The following is a 15,787-nucleotide window of genomic DNA, read 5'->3' on the forward strand; positions in this document are numbered from 1 at the left end:
CACAGACACGCACAGACACGCACAGACACGCACACAGACACGCACACAGACACACACAGAGACACACACAGACACACACACAGACACACACACAGACACGCACACAGACACACACACAGACACACACACAGACACACACACAGACACACACACAGGCACACACAAATGGTTTTTCATTTTTATTCCTATGACTGTATTATAATTGGAACCTGCGTGTACTTTTTGTTGAATGCATTGATGGTGTAAATTATGGTGTTTGTCTTGAGCCCCTCAGTAGAGAAGCCAGGCCTCCGCTTCCTTGTATAATAAAGGAAAAAATACATCTGCTAAACAACGTTCAGAACGTTCACATGTATCTGCGGATGCGACTGTTCCGTCATGGTATAAACAAACTAAAAGCATAGGAGATGGCTAACCTTGAACTGAACCCATGGGAGACCGTACAAAGCTGGTCATTGTTTATTTACTCTAAACGTTTTGATTCTTTCTGAATTATTAGCTTTCATGGTCAAATCTGTGGTATTATGATTAAATAAAGATTAACTTTGTATTTGGTTTTGGGTTTTCTAGATTATTCTCCATGGTTTAGAGACTCAGACTCAGATTAACAATCGGAATGCACCTTAACAATCAGAATGCACTGTGACAGTAAATTATTTCTCCATTCTATGAATTATGGTGCATGTCGTGAGGTTGTAGTCAGGGACGTAGCATGAAATTCTGTGCCCTTTACACAAGTGCATCACATCAATTGAAATACTAATTCAGAGTCCCTGTGGGCCACCCCTTATACTCCATTCCACTGTCACTCAGTCTCGTTTTTCACCCCACGAGTCACGACAACACCCTTGCTTCTAGTCAATCCCCAGCCCTTGTAATGAGTACCGTATGTGGTTGTAGAGATACTTTTACTTATACCAAAGGAAATTAAGGAGTGTTAGTGTTTTGAAGGGCTGTTTTTGTGCATGAAATTCTGTTGTTATGCAGCTGTGGTGCCTTTCTGCTCTTGAGGGAATCAGTGTTTACTCAGTAGTATTCTGACTGTAGCCGCCCTCATCTTTAGTAGTTTATGACCACATTGACATCTTTAGATGCCACACTACCCTCCATCTTGTTTTATGAGTGTGATGCAGGCGTTTTCACTCTGTTTACGTCTGAATTTCCCTCTACTCTGCATATCTGGTTAATGTTTCCTCCTTTTGGGATAAGACTCTTGAAGACGGGCGTTCCTGTGTTACTGTGCACTATCTATCACCAGAGAGTGTTGTTGATAAACATGCTGTTGGTGTGCTCTTTATTTATTGTTGAGCCGATGACCTCCATTGCCACCACAAGAGCTAAACTGAATCAGGGTTTTGTCATTGTGGCGGGCAGAGAAGCCGACACAGGGAGCAAAGGGACCAGTTGTACCGGGCCAAAAGAGAGAGAGGGGGGCCCAGAATTGGGTTGTCATTACATTTCATGTATTGGGTGGTGGCATCTTTCAGATGACTTTGTCCTGGGGCCGGACAAAAGCTGTCAGTGGCTCTGGTGGCGGGAGGAGAATGTGTATTTCTCTTAAGTGTTTGTTGAGTAACCTCCGGCATTGCTCTGAGAGGAGAGAGGAGCGTGGCTGGTCTGTCAGCACGCTAGCCTCAATCCCCTATTGTGCACTTAGCGCTCATATTCAAGTCGGCTTGGTCAGTGCAGTTAGCACAAGTCAAATAAACTCAGCTGGGTCTGTGTGACATCCAAAGACACTGATGGCCTCATTGCTTACACAATAATGGCTACGACGAATTTTGGTGCATGTGTGCGTGTCTGTCTACGTGTGGGTCTGAATGTGTGTGAATATGGGCATGTGTGTGTCCCTTGTTCATTCAGAGTGTGTTGTGCGATTCTCATTTTATTCAGCTCATGTTCTCCAAAGAGTTGAATTATAAGCAACTGGACTTCTTGAGCTTGATAGACATTTCCGTTACTCATCCAAGGAACCTGATCGAACCAGTTGTGATTTTGTTTGTGACTGTATCTATCCACTATCCAGTGGTCTTCATACATTCATCTTGGTGCATCTTTCTCTGTTTTGCCAGTGCACTGGCCTCGATCCTGAGAGCCTGGCTGGACCAGTGTCCAGAAGACTTCCAGGAGCCGCCAGACTACCCGTGTCTGCAGCGCGTCCAGGACTTCCTCCAGAAGGCGCTGCCCGGGTCCGAGCCCCTGCGGCGGGCACACAGCCTGAGGGAGCAGCTGAGGAGCCAAGCCAGCCTGGAGGCCGAGTCAGATGGTGAGGACTACTAAGACAAGCCATAGTTCACTTATTTATCTATCTCTGTCTGTCTGTCTGTCTGTCTGTCTGTCTGTCTGTCTGTCTGTCTGTCTGTCTGTCTGTCTGTCTGTCTGTCTGTCTGTCTGTCTGTCTGTCTGTCTGTCTGTCTGTCTGTCTGTCCGTCCCCTAACTCTTTACTCATCACCTGAGGTAGACGGTGTGGCCAGCAAACAGTAGCCCTTTTTGTCTCAATCCGCCTGCCTGCCTGTCCATCCATCCATCCATCCACCCACCCCCCACCCTCCCCAAAACTCTTTATTCCCCTTCTTCCCCATTTACACATCTACTGAAGACTGAGGCTGATGATAAGGACAGAAAAGAGTAGCCATTTTTTACAGTATTTCTTCCCACTTTCTCATTGCCTTTATTCTCACATTTGAGTAAGTGTGTGTGAGTGTGTATGCTGCTGGATACCTTAATTTTCCTCAGAGATTAATTCAATTGCTCGACTACCTCGTCTTCCTCATATGTCTGTGACCGTTGCCCCATTTTTTCCTCCCTGCCAGTCTCTTTTCTTGAATTCCTCTCATTGTGTGCCCAGTCTGTCTTTTCTCTCTCGTCCTCTGTTTGTGACATTTTCACCCACATTCTTCTGTCCTTAACGTCTTTCCTGTTATAACTCTGCTTTCTCTCTTAGTTTTCTCTTCCTCACACTTTTTTTTTTCTCTGTGTGCACACTTCCTTAAAAAAACTGCCACACCGCACCTCAGTGGATGTCTGTCTGTCTGTCTGTCTGTCTGTCTGTCTGTCTGTCTCTCTCTCTCTCTCTCTCTCTCTCTCTCTCTCTCTCTCTCTCTCTCTCTGGCTCTCTCTCTCTCTCTCTGGCTCTCTCTCTCTCTCTCTGGCTCTCTGGCGCTCTCTCTCTGGCACTCTCTGTTCTTCTGCACATCAAAACAACTCACCTCTTTGGCTCTCCTCTTTATCTCCTCCTCCCACTGCAGGAGGTTTCCACGGCAACAACCCCTTCTGCCTGGGGGAGGACGAGGACGTGGAGATCGAGGTGCAGGAGGACTTCCTGTCCTTTGAAGTGGATCTGGTGGCCGAGCAGCTGACCTACATGGACGCGGTAAGCCTCCAGCCTCCAGCCTCCAGCCCTGCAGCCCTGCAGCCTTCACAGGCTGCCTCTTTACGCCAGATAAAGACGCCCCCCCTGGGCTTTGTTTTTGTCAGTGACTTTTTGAGATGTGACCGCATCTGCAGGAGATGAGGCTTCAGAAAACGTGCCTGTTATTCCTGTAAATGGGTCTTCTTCTGAGCTTTCATTGGCTTACTTGACACTGTTTGTCTGTCATGGTACCCATGGCTGAGCAGCTGGCCTACATGGAGACAGAAAGCCCGCCAGCTTGTATCCCTCAGAGGTTTGTTCAAATCTAGATAAAGACACCCCAGGGCTTCGCTTTAAGAAAGTCAAAGTATTTTTGTATAAGGGACTTTCTGAGATTTTACTGAAAAGACGGCTCCAGAAAACACTTAGGCCAATTATTTGATAATTTTCGATACTTAAGAGTGCTCCTTGATTCAAATCAAAAGTTCATTTTTTTTTACTTTACTGGCTTGGCTTATGCATGAAATGTTAAATAAATGGACAAAAGCTGAAATATCTACAAATATTTTATTTGAGGAACATCATTATTACACTCAGTAATACTATTACTGCATGAGCAAAATAAAATGCGAACAAAATGAGTGACTTAAGAACAAACATCGATTAATCGATTAATAACAATTAATCAATTCTCTTGTGAAAGAATCGGTTAATTGAATTGCCAGCTGTAGGAACAAAACAATCATTATTTACACCCCTACTCTGTATCCCTCTCCCTCTTTCATCAGCTGCTGTTCAAGAAGGTGGTCCCCCACCACTGTCTAGGCTCCATCTGGTCGCAGCGGGACAAGAAGCAGAACAAGCATAGTGCGCCCACCATCCGGGCCACCATCGCCCAGTTCAATGCCGTGGCGGCGTGCGTGGTGAGCACCGTGCTCCGCCGGCGACAGATACGCCCGCACGTGCGTGCCCGCTTCATCCAGCGCTGGATAGACATCGCACAGGTGAGCTGGTATCTTGCACGCACGCACGCACGCACGCACAAACAAACAAACAAACAAACAAAAGAGACACTCAACATGAACATGCATAGACATTGTCTTGCCACACTAGACAATATCAAAACATGGATTTCAATTTATGACTTTTAGTTGGAATTACGCAATTGGAACATTCATTGGAACGTTCTTTCACCATTTCGTTAGTGACAAGTTTGTGATTCATAACAATGACTCTCTCATCATTTTCCATTTTCCTTCTCTGATTCTTTTTTCACTTCTGCTTTCAGGAGTGCCGCATTCGTAAGAACTTCTCCTCCCTTCGAGCTATCGTCTCCGCTCTGCAGTCCAACCCCATCTACAGACTCAAGAGGACATGGGCATGCGTTCACAAGTACGTATTTCTACTAACCATCTCTCCTCTACTCTGGGGTGCATTTCTCGAAAGCGTAGTTGTTAGCAGTTAGCAACTAGGATAGTTGCCAATGGGAAATTGCATTGCAACTAACAAAGTAGCTAATGTAGGTAGCAACTTTGGTTTCGAGAAATGCACCCCAGGTTCGTCTCCCAGTCTCTCTGTCTGTCAATAAAGTGGTGTGCTGTCAGCCAAAGACCTACTGATCTCCTAAATGAACTGCTGATTTAGCTCAACGGATCAATACAATCCACTATGGAGTAAACACCAGGCCAGCTATTGATTTGGCCAGGCTTACATTTTTTTGGGCATAAATGAAAGATTCATTCTTTCTCTCTCTTTCTCTCTCTCTCTCCCTCCATCTCTCTAGGGACAGCATGCAGGTGTTTGAAGAGCTGTCTGACATCTTCTCGGATCATAATAACTATGGGACAAGTCGGGAGCTCTTGATGAAGGTAATTAATCCTTTTCACTCCCTGCCAAGTACAATAACCCCACACCACCCCCTATCCACCCGTACTGTACAACGCCACCCCCCCCAACCCCTGTCACCATTTCATACCCCTTTTTTCTGTTTTTCCAAATTCTATTATCTTCAAGTTGTATATATAATATCAGACGATGAAAGTGGAAAAAAAAATCAACAGTCCATCCCCAGCTTCCTCCACATGTTAAACAGCAACTTTTCTCTCCTTGGTCATCCTTCAATTTTTATTGGAGAAGAGAATTTTGGAAACGTCCAAAATCTAACATCTCATATTTGACACCCGTGCATTGTCTCTGCAGGAGGGCACGTCCAAGTTTGCCAGCCTGGACAGCTGTGCTAAGGACCACCAGAAACGCTCCCAGAAGCGCCTGCAGCTGCAGAAGGAAATGGTGAGTGGAGCTCCGGCCACCATGGTGGAAGTCGAGCAGGAAAAGCGCCGATTATTTTAGGGAAAGAGGAAGGATATGTCGACAGGAGGTTTTTTTCTATTCCAAAGTGCGTTGGCATGATTTAACCTTTTGATGTTTACTGTTTGTTTCCCAGGGCGACATGCAGGGGACAATACCCTACCTCGGCACTTTTTTGACAGATCTGACCATGCTGGACACGGCTCTGCCAGATTTTGTCGAGGTGAGGCTCAAAGACAGCAAAACGCAATAACACACACGCAAAGAAAAAATAAAATAAACGTTGCCCTCTCCTATATACAGTATATCGTATCGACACAGGACACCAGATTGACATAATTTAGCACTGCTGCCCCACAAAGCAGCCAGTAATAGAACAGAGAAAAATGGATTGCTCTCAGTGGGGAGCGCTCGACTTTCCGCAAACACTAAAGATAAATTATCTGGCCCAGAGCCGCTGTCCAACTTCAGAGCGACAGAGAGGATTTTTTTTTTTTTACTTTCCTCAGTATGTGAGACATTTAGTGCGGTGCGTTCGGTTCTCCCCCTCTGTGTGTTCCCGGCCATGTTTGTGTTTCCAGAGCGCAGCACAGTGTGAAAGCTCTGCTCTTGACAGTGACCATCTTTGTGTGTCTCTCTTTTTGCAGGGAGGCCTGATCAACTTCGAGAAGAGACGCAGGGTGAGTTGCTATTTTTGTCCCCTGCCATTGAGTCTGAGTGCCGTTTGCTGGCTGTCTCATCTGGATGTGAGCACATTGTGAGCTGTCTGAGAATGAGAATGCGGTGGACTTGATGTGACAGAAACCAATCTCGCTCACTCTCTCTCTCTCTTTTCTCTCTGTCTGTGTCTGCAGGAATTTGAAGTAATCGCTCAGATTAAGCTGCTCCAGTCTGCTTGCAACAGCTACTGTCTGAACCCCAACCGGACGTTCCTGCACTGGTTCAGCAGCCAGCCTCAGCTGTCTGAAGAGGAGAGGTACGTATAATGGCCCAAAGTCTCGTACCAGACCGTCTGTTATGCAACCCCATTTAGTCACAGTAGCATTAGAATTCATACCTTCCCACTTTGGGATTTTATTTTGGCGTAATAGCACAGACATATCCCTGCAGCCATTCCGTTAAGCACATTACACAAGCGAGTTAAAATACCATTAATATTTGTCAAAAGATTTTGCAAGGCTGACAGAGTTGCAGGTGACTTTGTAGTAGTTCAGTGATCTCCAATCATTTCCCCTGAAGGGCCAAATTATGTAGCGCAAGTGAAACTGAGGGCTAAAGAAATCGCCTGACTGTATAGCCACAGATAGCATACATTTATGTTTTAATTTGTTCAAACCTCATGGCTGGCCAAATGTTTGCCATGCCCGGGCCATATCTGGCCCGCGGGCCACCATTTGGAGACCACTGTAGTAGTTGTATAACTAATAATAGTAGTGGAAAGGATCCATACGGTAAATTACATAAGACGAAGCATATGTAGGTTGAAAATATGAAAAATTAGCTGTGAGCACACTGTTACAGTTTTCAGCCTGAAATAACAATATGAACTCTGTGCACTTTCACAAATTTGGCAGAAGGCCTCTCCGCTAGTTTTTGGTTTGTACGCAAAAAAACAGCAGTTTTGGCTGTTTGCTCTCGGGAACATACTGACTCAGAAGGAGCCATAAACCCATCAGCAGTAGAGCACAGGGAAGCAGAATGTGCTGAAATTGTACAGATTGTATCAACAATCTCAACATCAAAACAAAGTCACAGACTCTACCTTTTGATGGGTTTTTTATATTTATGTCTATTAATCTGTCTGTTGTTTTCCTGTGTGGTTTGTCCTCCTCAGCTATGCTCTGTCATGTGAGATTGAGGGTCTGGGAGATAGCAGTCCGACATCGCCAAAACCTCGCAAGAGCATGGTGAAGAGACTAAGCCTGTAAGTCGCTGTTTATTTCTACCCTTACAAATTCACATATGCCGACTGAACTAATAGTTGCATATCTCCATGGTTTGCTGTATGCCAGTGATTCTCAAACTGTGGACCCTGAACATATTGCAACTGGGCCTTGAAATCATTGTCTAAAAATTTAAAAAGTATTTGTGTGTGTTACTCTTGACTATTTAATTGAGTTGTTTATTTGGTCAGAGGTGGGCCCCAAACATCTGCAAAAATGTTAAGTGGGCCCCAAGTTGGAAAAGGTTGAGAATCGCTGCTGTATGTACTTGTACTGAAGCAACATTACTTAACAATATTTCAAAAAAGTTTGAGAAATACCAAGGCACTCATCTTCTTTGTAATTAAAATGCCTTTATTTTGTTGGGCATAGCATGATTAAAATACTTCGACGCGTGTCGGCATGAAGCCTTCGTCAGGAAGTGTGACTTAACAATACTTCAAGTCTTATGGTTTTAAGAACAGATACACATTCAAACAAGTAGCCTACAGACCGATTCATACCAACAGTCTTCATTGTGTTGCTTTGAGTATTCTTTATCTTACTTAGCATTTTGTCTCCTTTTTATAGGCTATTTCTGGGACTTGATGCCACCTCGTCGAATTCACCAGTAAGGGAAACACCGCGGTCGCCCCCTACTGGGAGTTCGGGGGAGAGCATGGACTCTGTCAGCGTGTCTTCCAGTGACTCCACTCCTTCAGACAGCGAGGGGATGACCCCCACACACTCTTCAGACATCCCGCTCAAGAAGGTACACACACACACACACACACACACACACACACACACACACACACACACACACACACACACACACACACACACACACACACACACACACACACACACAGAATCAAAACATGCACACATTGGCACTGTAGTTGCACACATACAAATGGATAGATAATAGATTACACACATCAACATTCAATCGCAAGTGTGGCACTAATTTACTTAATTTAGTCTAATTTAGCAAACTGTATACTGTACACACAAAGCTAATCTTTTCATTTTTATTGTTTACTTTCCCCTTGTCCCTAATGGTACAGCTATCAGAATCCTCCTCGTGTACCTCTCTGCATTCCATGGATACGACGTCGTCCTCGGCCAGCAACCCCCTGAGCCTGGCCTCGCCCACCCAGCAGCCCTCGACCCCCCACCCCCTCACCCACCGCCGCTCGGCCTCGCTCACCCCCCTGCCCATGTCCCCTACCTCCCCCAGCCTGCCCCCCGCCTACAACACTCAGGCCCAGGACGCCTGCATCATCCGCGTCAGCCTGGAGCAGGGCAACGGCAACGTCTACAAGAGCATCCTGGTGTGTGTGTGTGTGTGTGTGTGTGTGTGTGTGTGTGTGTGTGTGTGTGTGTGTGTGTGTGTTAGAGGATGACATTTTTCAGGAATTCCCGTGGGTCCCGCGGGTCCTGCGGGATTCCCGCGGGATGGGAGTAAAAATGTTAAAGATGAACGGGAGCGGGCAGAAGCGGGAGTAAAGATGAATGGAAGCAGGCAGGAGCGGGAATAAAAATGAAAGTGAGCGGGAATGCAGCTTATTTTTTCTTTTAAAAAAAACAAACAAAAAAAGCCTAGGTTTTTTTGACGAAACGGGATTAGGGTTAATTTTGGGTGGGAGTGGGCAGGATTGGGAGGCATTCTTTTCAGGAGTGGACGGGATGGGATTTGTTTCTTTTACTCCAGTCCGGGATGGGACGGGATGCGATTTTTTTCTGGGACTGGGATGGGACGGGAGTGAAAATCCACTCCCGTGTCATGCTCGTGTGTGTGTGTGTGTGTGTGTGTGTCTGTGTGTGTCTGTGTCTGTCTGTGTCTGTGTCTGTGTTTGTGTGTCTGTGTGTGTGTGTTGTTGGCAATTTAGAAATACAATGGGTTACATCCATTGCTCCAGATTGCTCCCTTTAGTAAAATCTTATTTTCAGAATATCAATAAACCCTGCATGGTAATACATAGTCAATGAAACATGGAACATACTGTAAGTGAACCATTGTTTTGGTGTGTTGTATGTATTCATTGCCCCATGGTGCTGCCGTTCACAATGAACTACAAGAGAAACGCTGGGTTATTGTGTATAATAACCCAACATTTCTCTTGTAGTCCTACTATACTATAGTATATTAGTAGTGTGTGTGGGAGGAAGTGAATGGTAGCTGACTGTGTTTGTGCTTGTCACCTCTCAGCTGACAAGTCAGGATAAAACCCCGGCGGTCATCTCCAGAGCCATGGCCAAGCACAACCTGGAGGAGGAGCAGACGGACCAGTATGAACTGGTGCAGGTCATCTCTGAGGAGAGAGGTGAGCACTGAGAATATTTTCTTTCTTTCTTTCTTTCTGTCTGTCTGTCTTTCTTCACAGTATTAAGTTTAATATTCCTTTTATTAGATCAACATTCACTTCAGTTGATCATGTTCTTGTTCGTGTCAGAAATGTTTCAATCTAATGCCAAACACCACTTCTAAAAAACGCTCACCTTTCACTCTCTACCCTACCCCATTTTTCTGTCCCCAGAGCTGGTGATCCCTGACAACGCCAACGTCTTTTACGCCATGAACACCTCGGTCAACTTCGACTTCCTGCTGCGTCTGCGCGGCTCCGAGGGCCGACCGGTTCAACTGCGCAGCCGCTGCAGCTCCACGCTCCCCCGCGTCCAGCAACGCAGCAGCCTGTCGCTCCGCCTCAGCAAGGTCACCTTGTGACCCCTCCGCCTCCCCCACAGACTCACCTGGGGGTCATGTGGGGGTCAGCAACAGGACCTAGGGAAGGGGAACTGTGGGTGGATGGGGCAGAGGAGCTGATGGATCCAAAGGCTGTTGTGAGGAGTGAATGGGAGTTTGTGCTGTGTTTAAAAAAAGTATTACGCTCGAGATGAGGGTTGGCAGATGGTTGGAGATATGAACTGTGTGATTTGACATGACGAAAACTACAAACTGTTTATAGTGTTATTTCCCTTTACAAAACAGTATCTGCCTGCTTGAGCCAGCCCCTGTCTCTCTGCTACAGTAGCTGTCCTATCCAGCCTTGCCTCCCCACCCGTAGATGCATGTGCCTTCCTCAGCCCTTTTGCCCTGAACATTTCCTGCATAAATGTGGGCCAACAAAAAAACACTCCTGGGTGTGTCCAGTCTGGACTGGGTGCTTCAGAGACCAGGTGGTGTTGGTGGTGGTTTTGGGAGGTAAACGATGGAGGAGTTTATGATTGACCCTTGAGGTGGTGGATTGTGGCGTGGGACTGCAATGAAGCCAACATGACGGGGTGATGAGGACTCCGACTTGACCCCCAACATTGCCCCTCCACACCCCTGCAGGAATCACCTCATGGCTGGTCCCACGCCAGGCTGGTTATGATTTTGCACATATACCAGGAGAAAGCCTCCTGTTTACCGTCAGTATTAATTTTCTTTTTTTAAAAGACAAAAAGTAACCTCTGTCTTCACCACCATCCCTCCCTTGCGTCTTCCTCAAGCATTACAAAGTGTGCCATGAACATGAACTTAAGCAGGAAAGAAAGCTTCCAATTCTGATTTCAGATCAGTGACTTAAGCATGGATGGAAAACTCAGAAGGAGAGTACTCATCAGATCTGATGCCTGGAGCTAAGACAGGGACAATTCAAAAGAGAGTGACCGAAAATATCTGTTGCCCTGAGCGAAGAAGGTAACAGAGCAGCAATCTCTTCTGCAGAGAGACGGAACTCAAATCAGGTTGCCTCGAGCAATGATGGTGATTGAAGAGAACACAAAATGTTTCCGGAGGGTGAGAATGACTGTTCTCAGATCAGATGTGTTTTGCCTCGAGGGCTGGTGGAGGATCAGTGAAGGATGCCTGGTGTCCCCCTGTTGGATGGGAGGGGATGCCTGCGCTTTTATGTCCCATGTTGCTTGCCGTCCGCTCTGTCTGTTCACCGTGTGGACACAAGCGTGGACCTGTGCCTCTCGTGTGTTTCCCACAATGAGCTGTGTGATGAATGTGGTGGACTTTGCATTCGGATTGGTTCCTACTTGGTTATAACAAGTTTCCATTATAATGTTAATCTTTTCAGTTTTTTTTGTTCTCGTTTCTCTTTCTCTTTCTGTATTTTCAACACTTTTTGGGTGTTTCTCTGTTCTATGTTATTCACCTGTGAAAGGTTGTTTTGCAGCCACACCAGTTGCCAAATGGGATGGGAGTCGTTCTGGTTGTCTGAAACAAAATTGCCTTCATGGGCTTACGCAATCTGTATCAGAGTGGCCATTGCTAGAAGTATAAAAATGAGTCCATGGGCGTTTTCTCCAATCATCCTTGGTCTTTTCAGTCCTGTTATTTCTCACAGTTTGAATAGAATTGTATTGAATTTTGTTCGTTTTTTTTATACATGTCATTTTGTAACACAGAAAGCTGTATCATTGTCCAGAGTGTATGAGAAATATGTTTTAATTAACTGTCTCGTTTCGGGGGACAGAAGCCTTGTCTAAAGAATTAAAAACAAGAGTATGCTGTGAAGGATTACCAGGGGAAGGCTGTAGCATTATGTATGCCGTGGGCTTATTCAGACACAATTGTTCAAGTAGTGAAGGTTTTCTCCTTGACACGTTCATCACATCCCCCCCCCTCATCACTCAGTGGAGAGGTTTATTTCAATGAAATATTGTCCCGTGGTGTGCACAACCCCCTTGGCCATAACACTAAATCATTGTGTGCACCCCTATTTCCCACACACGCACACTGCAGTAGTGTTCTGCCTCTCATTCACCCCGGCTACTCTTTTGCCCAGTGTCATTGACTCTCGGTAAGCACTCTAGTCTTGTGCTATTCACCTCTGTCTCATTAAAAAAAAACCCCACCCCCTTTCTCCTTCCCAGTACAACTCATTGAGATTGGCTCCACTCAGACAGGATAATTCGGCCTTGTTTATGTTGCCCCTGCTAGCTCCGCTATAGGCCTACTGCTGCTGATGATGTCAGTTGCCATATTCACTCGGATGATTGTCTGTTTTCTTTCTAACTGCAACGTTTGGTGATGCTGGCCATGACATTTTCATTTCAGACATGTCATCCCACTCTGTTTCTTCACCAGTCCTTCATGGAGTAGGAAGTCGGGCCTAAGAGGGGTGCGAAGAGGTGTTACTGGGGTCATTGCCATATCATTGTTGATACAATGCAGCACTTCTGGATTTTCCTCAGTTTTCTGTTTTAAGTATTTTTCTTCACTGCCAAAGAATTCTCTATCTACAAATGTCAATTAATAAATTATTATCATTACTATGATGTTTGTGTCTTACATCATTTCTTGCATCTAATGTAAAGCCTATAGTGGATATGAAATGAAATGCCAGATGTTGGAAAATAACAGGCCTATTTTAGTATTGAGAGAACGGAGAGAACGTGTTCACAACTCACAACAAACCATTAGTAGAGGAATACTGCCCTCCTCCGGTTTCAAAATGCATTAGGACCAGGCTATAGCCTACATTTTTTGTGAAAACAAAACTTAAGTGACAGTTTCATATCAATAGTAGGCCTATGTTTACATTTAAATAATATATATATATAAAAAATAAAAAGTCGTCAATGAAAGAGTAGGCCTAAGTTGTGAAAATCAAATTCCTCAAATTCCAAACACTAAAAAGAACAGTCCATAACTTTAGTCAAGACTCTACGATGAAGGAAACTTTTTTCCAACTATATTGCTGTAAAATATAAAATCCTGATAGAATTCCCACCACAGAAAGGAAAAGGATTTCACAAGCAGTCACATTCCAGTGCAATTAATGTTCGTAACCCTTGAAATGATTGGATCCTCGTGGAACACAGACTAGACCTTGCTCCGCCTCGACCCAGCCCGTTTACAACACGCGAAAGATTCGGACACTTGCTTCATCTCTATCGCCTCAGCCAGGTCATCAGAGGACGACGATTTGACAGGTTCACCAAAGGTAAGCTATGTTTACTTGTCTGCTTGTATTACATGTTTACTTGTCCGTCAAATTGTCTGAATATTTCCACCTTTTCCTCCACTGTTGCGTTCACTCTCTCGCTGGAGTTTGGCTGCAATGGAATTTGGCCAGTTTAAGGAATTATGATTGCGAAAGGTTTTAGCGCAACACGTTTTGAAAGTGGTCATGTATGGTCAAGCTGTAGTTTGTCAGATAAATGACAAATGGATACTTTTGGGTACTTAGAAATACTCTCTCGAATACCTGCTGACACTAAAATGACAGATACATCGCCAAAGTTAGATCACGCGCTCTGTAAAGTTACCTGTCATATTCTCCAGAATGACAAAGACAAAGACGGCTCTTTCTCGGTGTGGGTTCAGAAGCCATGTCATCTCTCAGTTGATTTCTGAGAGGTTGGGCGGTTTCATTTTGAAACACAAGCAGGGCACTATAATCCCTTGTCACGGCATTCTGGAGCAATCTACACCAAACTTTTCACATCGCGTTTTAACATATAATGTCAACTGTGCGCCATAGTCTGGGCATGACAAATGGTTGCCTTTGACACACATTTCGCTTCAAGACAGTTTTGACCCTGGGGAGGAGGCAGGAAGTTTTGTCATGGGCCAAGTGGTTGTAGTGTGTGTCTCAATTTCATATGTAGGCTGCTTATGAACTAGTTACAACAATTGCCATTTTCCCTGTAGAGGGAAAACGTGCTTTGAGACCTTTATCCATGTATCTGGGTCTTGCCACACTTAAACAAAGTGGACGCAATGGATTTGTGATGTTCAAAGGCATGCGTCATTGCCCTTGTGTCACTATAGGGTACAACTCTGAATCTTATCTTGCCACAAGTCATAGTATCTAGAGCTCAACTGTCTTATCTTGAACAACACATTATACTTTGCCCACTAGCTGTCAAACTATCTGGTCTTTTCATCAACAAGATTAGGAGTCTCTGTGTGTGATTAGTTCACAACTGACCATCAGTTGGAATATAGAGCTGGAATATACATGGACACCAAGCAATCATTGTCAAAAGATATTGTGTGCCCTTTTTTTTACATGTCTGTCTTTATCAAGTAGCTTGTGTGCCAGTCTATCTGTCTGTGCCCTTTAAAATCATCATATATGTATATGAAAATTATGTTTTTCCTTTGGTTTCATCAACAGTAACTTACTATTTTGCAAGGAATGTATTATTATCACCAGCCTCACACCTGTGTCACAGTGGCATTCCTACTCTTCATCAGTCACAAATAAACATGTATGAATGTGGGTTTGGATTCATGAAAATAACATTTTATTTCAATAAACTGGCAGGTACCCAAACAAAATGGCAGACACTAATGAAACAAAAGAGGACCCTCAGCAGACACAGTTACAGCAAGCACAAGACCTACAGGTAAGAGGCAGGCAGTCATCTCCTCCATCCCAGCCAGGCAGACTTGTTGTTTACTGAGAATGTGAATGCGCAGTTCAGTGGTAAGAGGTGGACTACTGCAGTGTAGTGCATTTCACAAATAATCCCTATGCTGGTGTGACGATTGACCTACTTTTCATCCAACTTCTCGTCAAGCATTCGCCAACACATGCCACTGAGTCAAACTTGTTGCGTATGTTGATTATCCTATCAGCAGAATTAAATATGTTGAGTGTGTTAGTTTATCTCCCGATCTCTGACCTGATCTTGTTTATCTCTTGGAATTTCTAACCTTTGCTCTATCTCTCTCTCTCTCTCTCTCTCTCTCTCTCTCTCTCTCTCTCTCTCTCTCTCTCTCTCTCTCTCTCTCTCTCTCTCTCTCTCTCTCTCTCTTTCTCGCTGTAATGCATTTATGTACTACATATGGGGCAGCCGTAGTCTAGATAGATGGTCTTTCAATCTGGGGGTTGTAGGTTCGAATTCCACCTGACCTCTCCCTAGCTCCTCCATGGCTGACGTGCCCTTGAGCAAGGCACCTAACCCCACATTGCTCCAGGGACTGTAACCAATGGCCTGAAAAATAATAACTGTAAGTCGCTTTGGCTAACAGGGTCAGCTAAGTGTAATATGCATGTGTGTGTGTGTGTGTGTGTGTGTGTGTGTGTGTGTGTGTGTGTGTGTGTGTGTGTGTGTGTGTGTGTGTGTGTGTGTGTGTGTGTGTGTGTGTGTGTGTGTGTGTGTGTGTGTGTGTGTGTGTGTGTGTGTGTGTTTTACATGTTCATGTGTGTGTTCCCCATTAGAGCGTGGTGTCTCGTGTGGGCAACCTGCCCC

The 15,787-nt window shown here is 45.0% G+C and overlaps 2 protein-coding genes across 6 annotated transcripts in view; both read left to right on the forward strand.

Annotated features, from left to right (window-relative positions):
• Nucleotides 1-12,859, forward strand: part of rgl1 (ral guanine nucleotide dissociation stimulator-like 1) — a 42,648-nt gene extending 29,789 nt beyond the window's left edge. For 2 of the 5 annotated variants that reach the window (XM_063201616.1, XM_063201617.1), the window contains exons 5-18: nt 2,073-2,266; nt 3,250-3,374; nt 4,142-4,357; nt 4,642-4,745; nt 5,137-5,221; nt 5,553-5,642; nt 5,797-5,883; nt 6,308-6,340; nt 6,515-6,636; nt 7,495-7,584; nt 8,174-8,354; nt 8,653-8,919; nt 9,798-9,912; nt 10,126-12,859. In XM_063201616.1, coding sequence (XP_063057686.1) covers nt 2,073-2,266; nt 3,250-3,374; nt 4,142-4,357; nt 4,642-4,745; nt 5,137-5,221; nt 5,553-5,642; nt 5,797-5,883; nt 6,308-6,340; nt 6,515-6,636; nt 7,495-7,584; nt 8,174-8,354; nt 8,653-8,919; nt 9,798-9,912; nt 10,126-10,313 — 1,897 coding nt within the window. In that variant the 3' untranslated portion in view covers nt 10,314-12,859. Of the gene's footprint in view, nt 1-2,072; nt 2,267-3,249; nt 3,375-4,141; nt 4,358-4,641; nt 4,746-5,136; nt 5,222-5,552; nt 5,643-5,796; nt 5,884-6,307; nt 6,341-6,514; nt 6,637-7,494; nt 7,585-8,173; nt 8,355-8,652; nt 9,913-10,125 lie in introns of those variants that run through there. The other 3 variants (XM_063201613.1, XM_063201614.1, XM_063201615.1) reach the window with 2 other exon arrangements.
• Nucleotides 12,860-13,366: 507 nt separating this feature from the next.
• Nucleotides 13,367-15,787, forward strand: part of plin3 (perilipin 3) — a 9,803-nt gene continuing 7,382 nt past the window's right edge. The window contains exons 1-3 of the mRNA XM_063201618.1: nt 13,367-13,527; nt 14,857-14,938; nt 15,757-15,787. The exon at nt 15,757-15,787 is cut by the window's right edge and continues 165 nt beyond it. Coding sequence (XP_063057688.1) covers nt 14,870-14,938; nt 15,757-15,787 — 100 coding nt within the window. The 5' untranslated portion in view covers nt 13,367-13,527; nt 14,857-14,869. The remainder of the gene's footprint in view (nt 13,528-14,856; nt 14,939-15,756) is intronic.

This window comes from Engraulis encrasicolus, chromosome 6 (assembly GCF_034702125.1).
Source record: "Engraulis encrasicolus isolate BLACKSEA-1 chromosome 6, IST_EnEncr_1.0, whole genome shotgun sequence".
NCBI classification, from domain to species: Eukaryota; Metazoa; Chordata; class Actinopteri; order Clupeiformes; family Engraulidae; genus Engraulis; species Engraulis encrasicolus.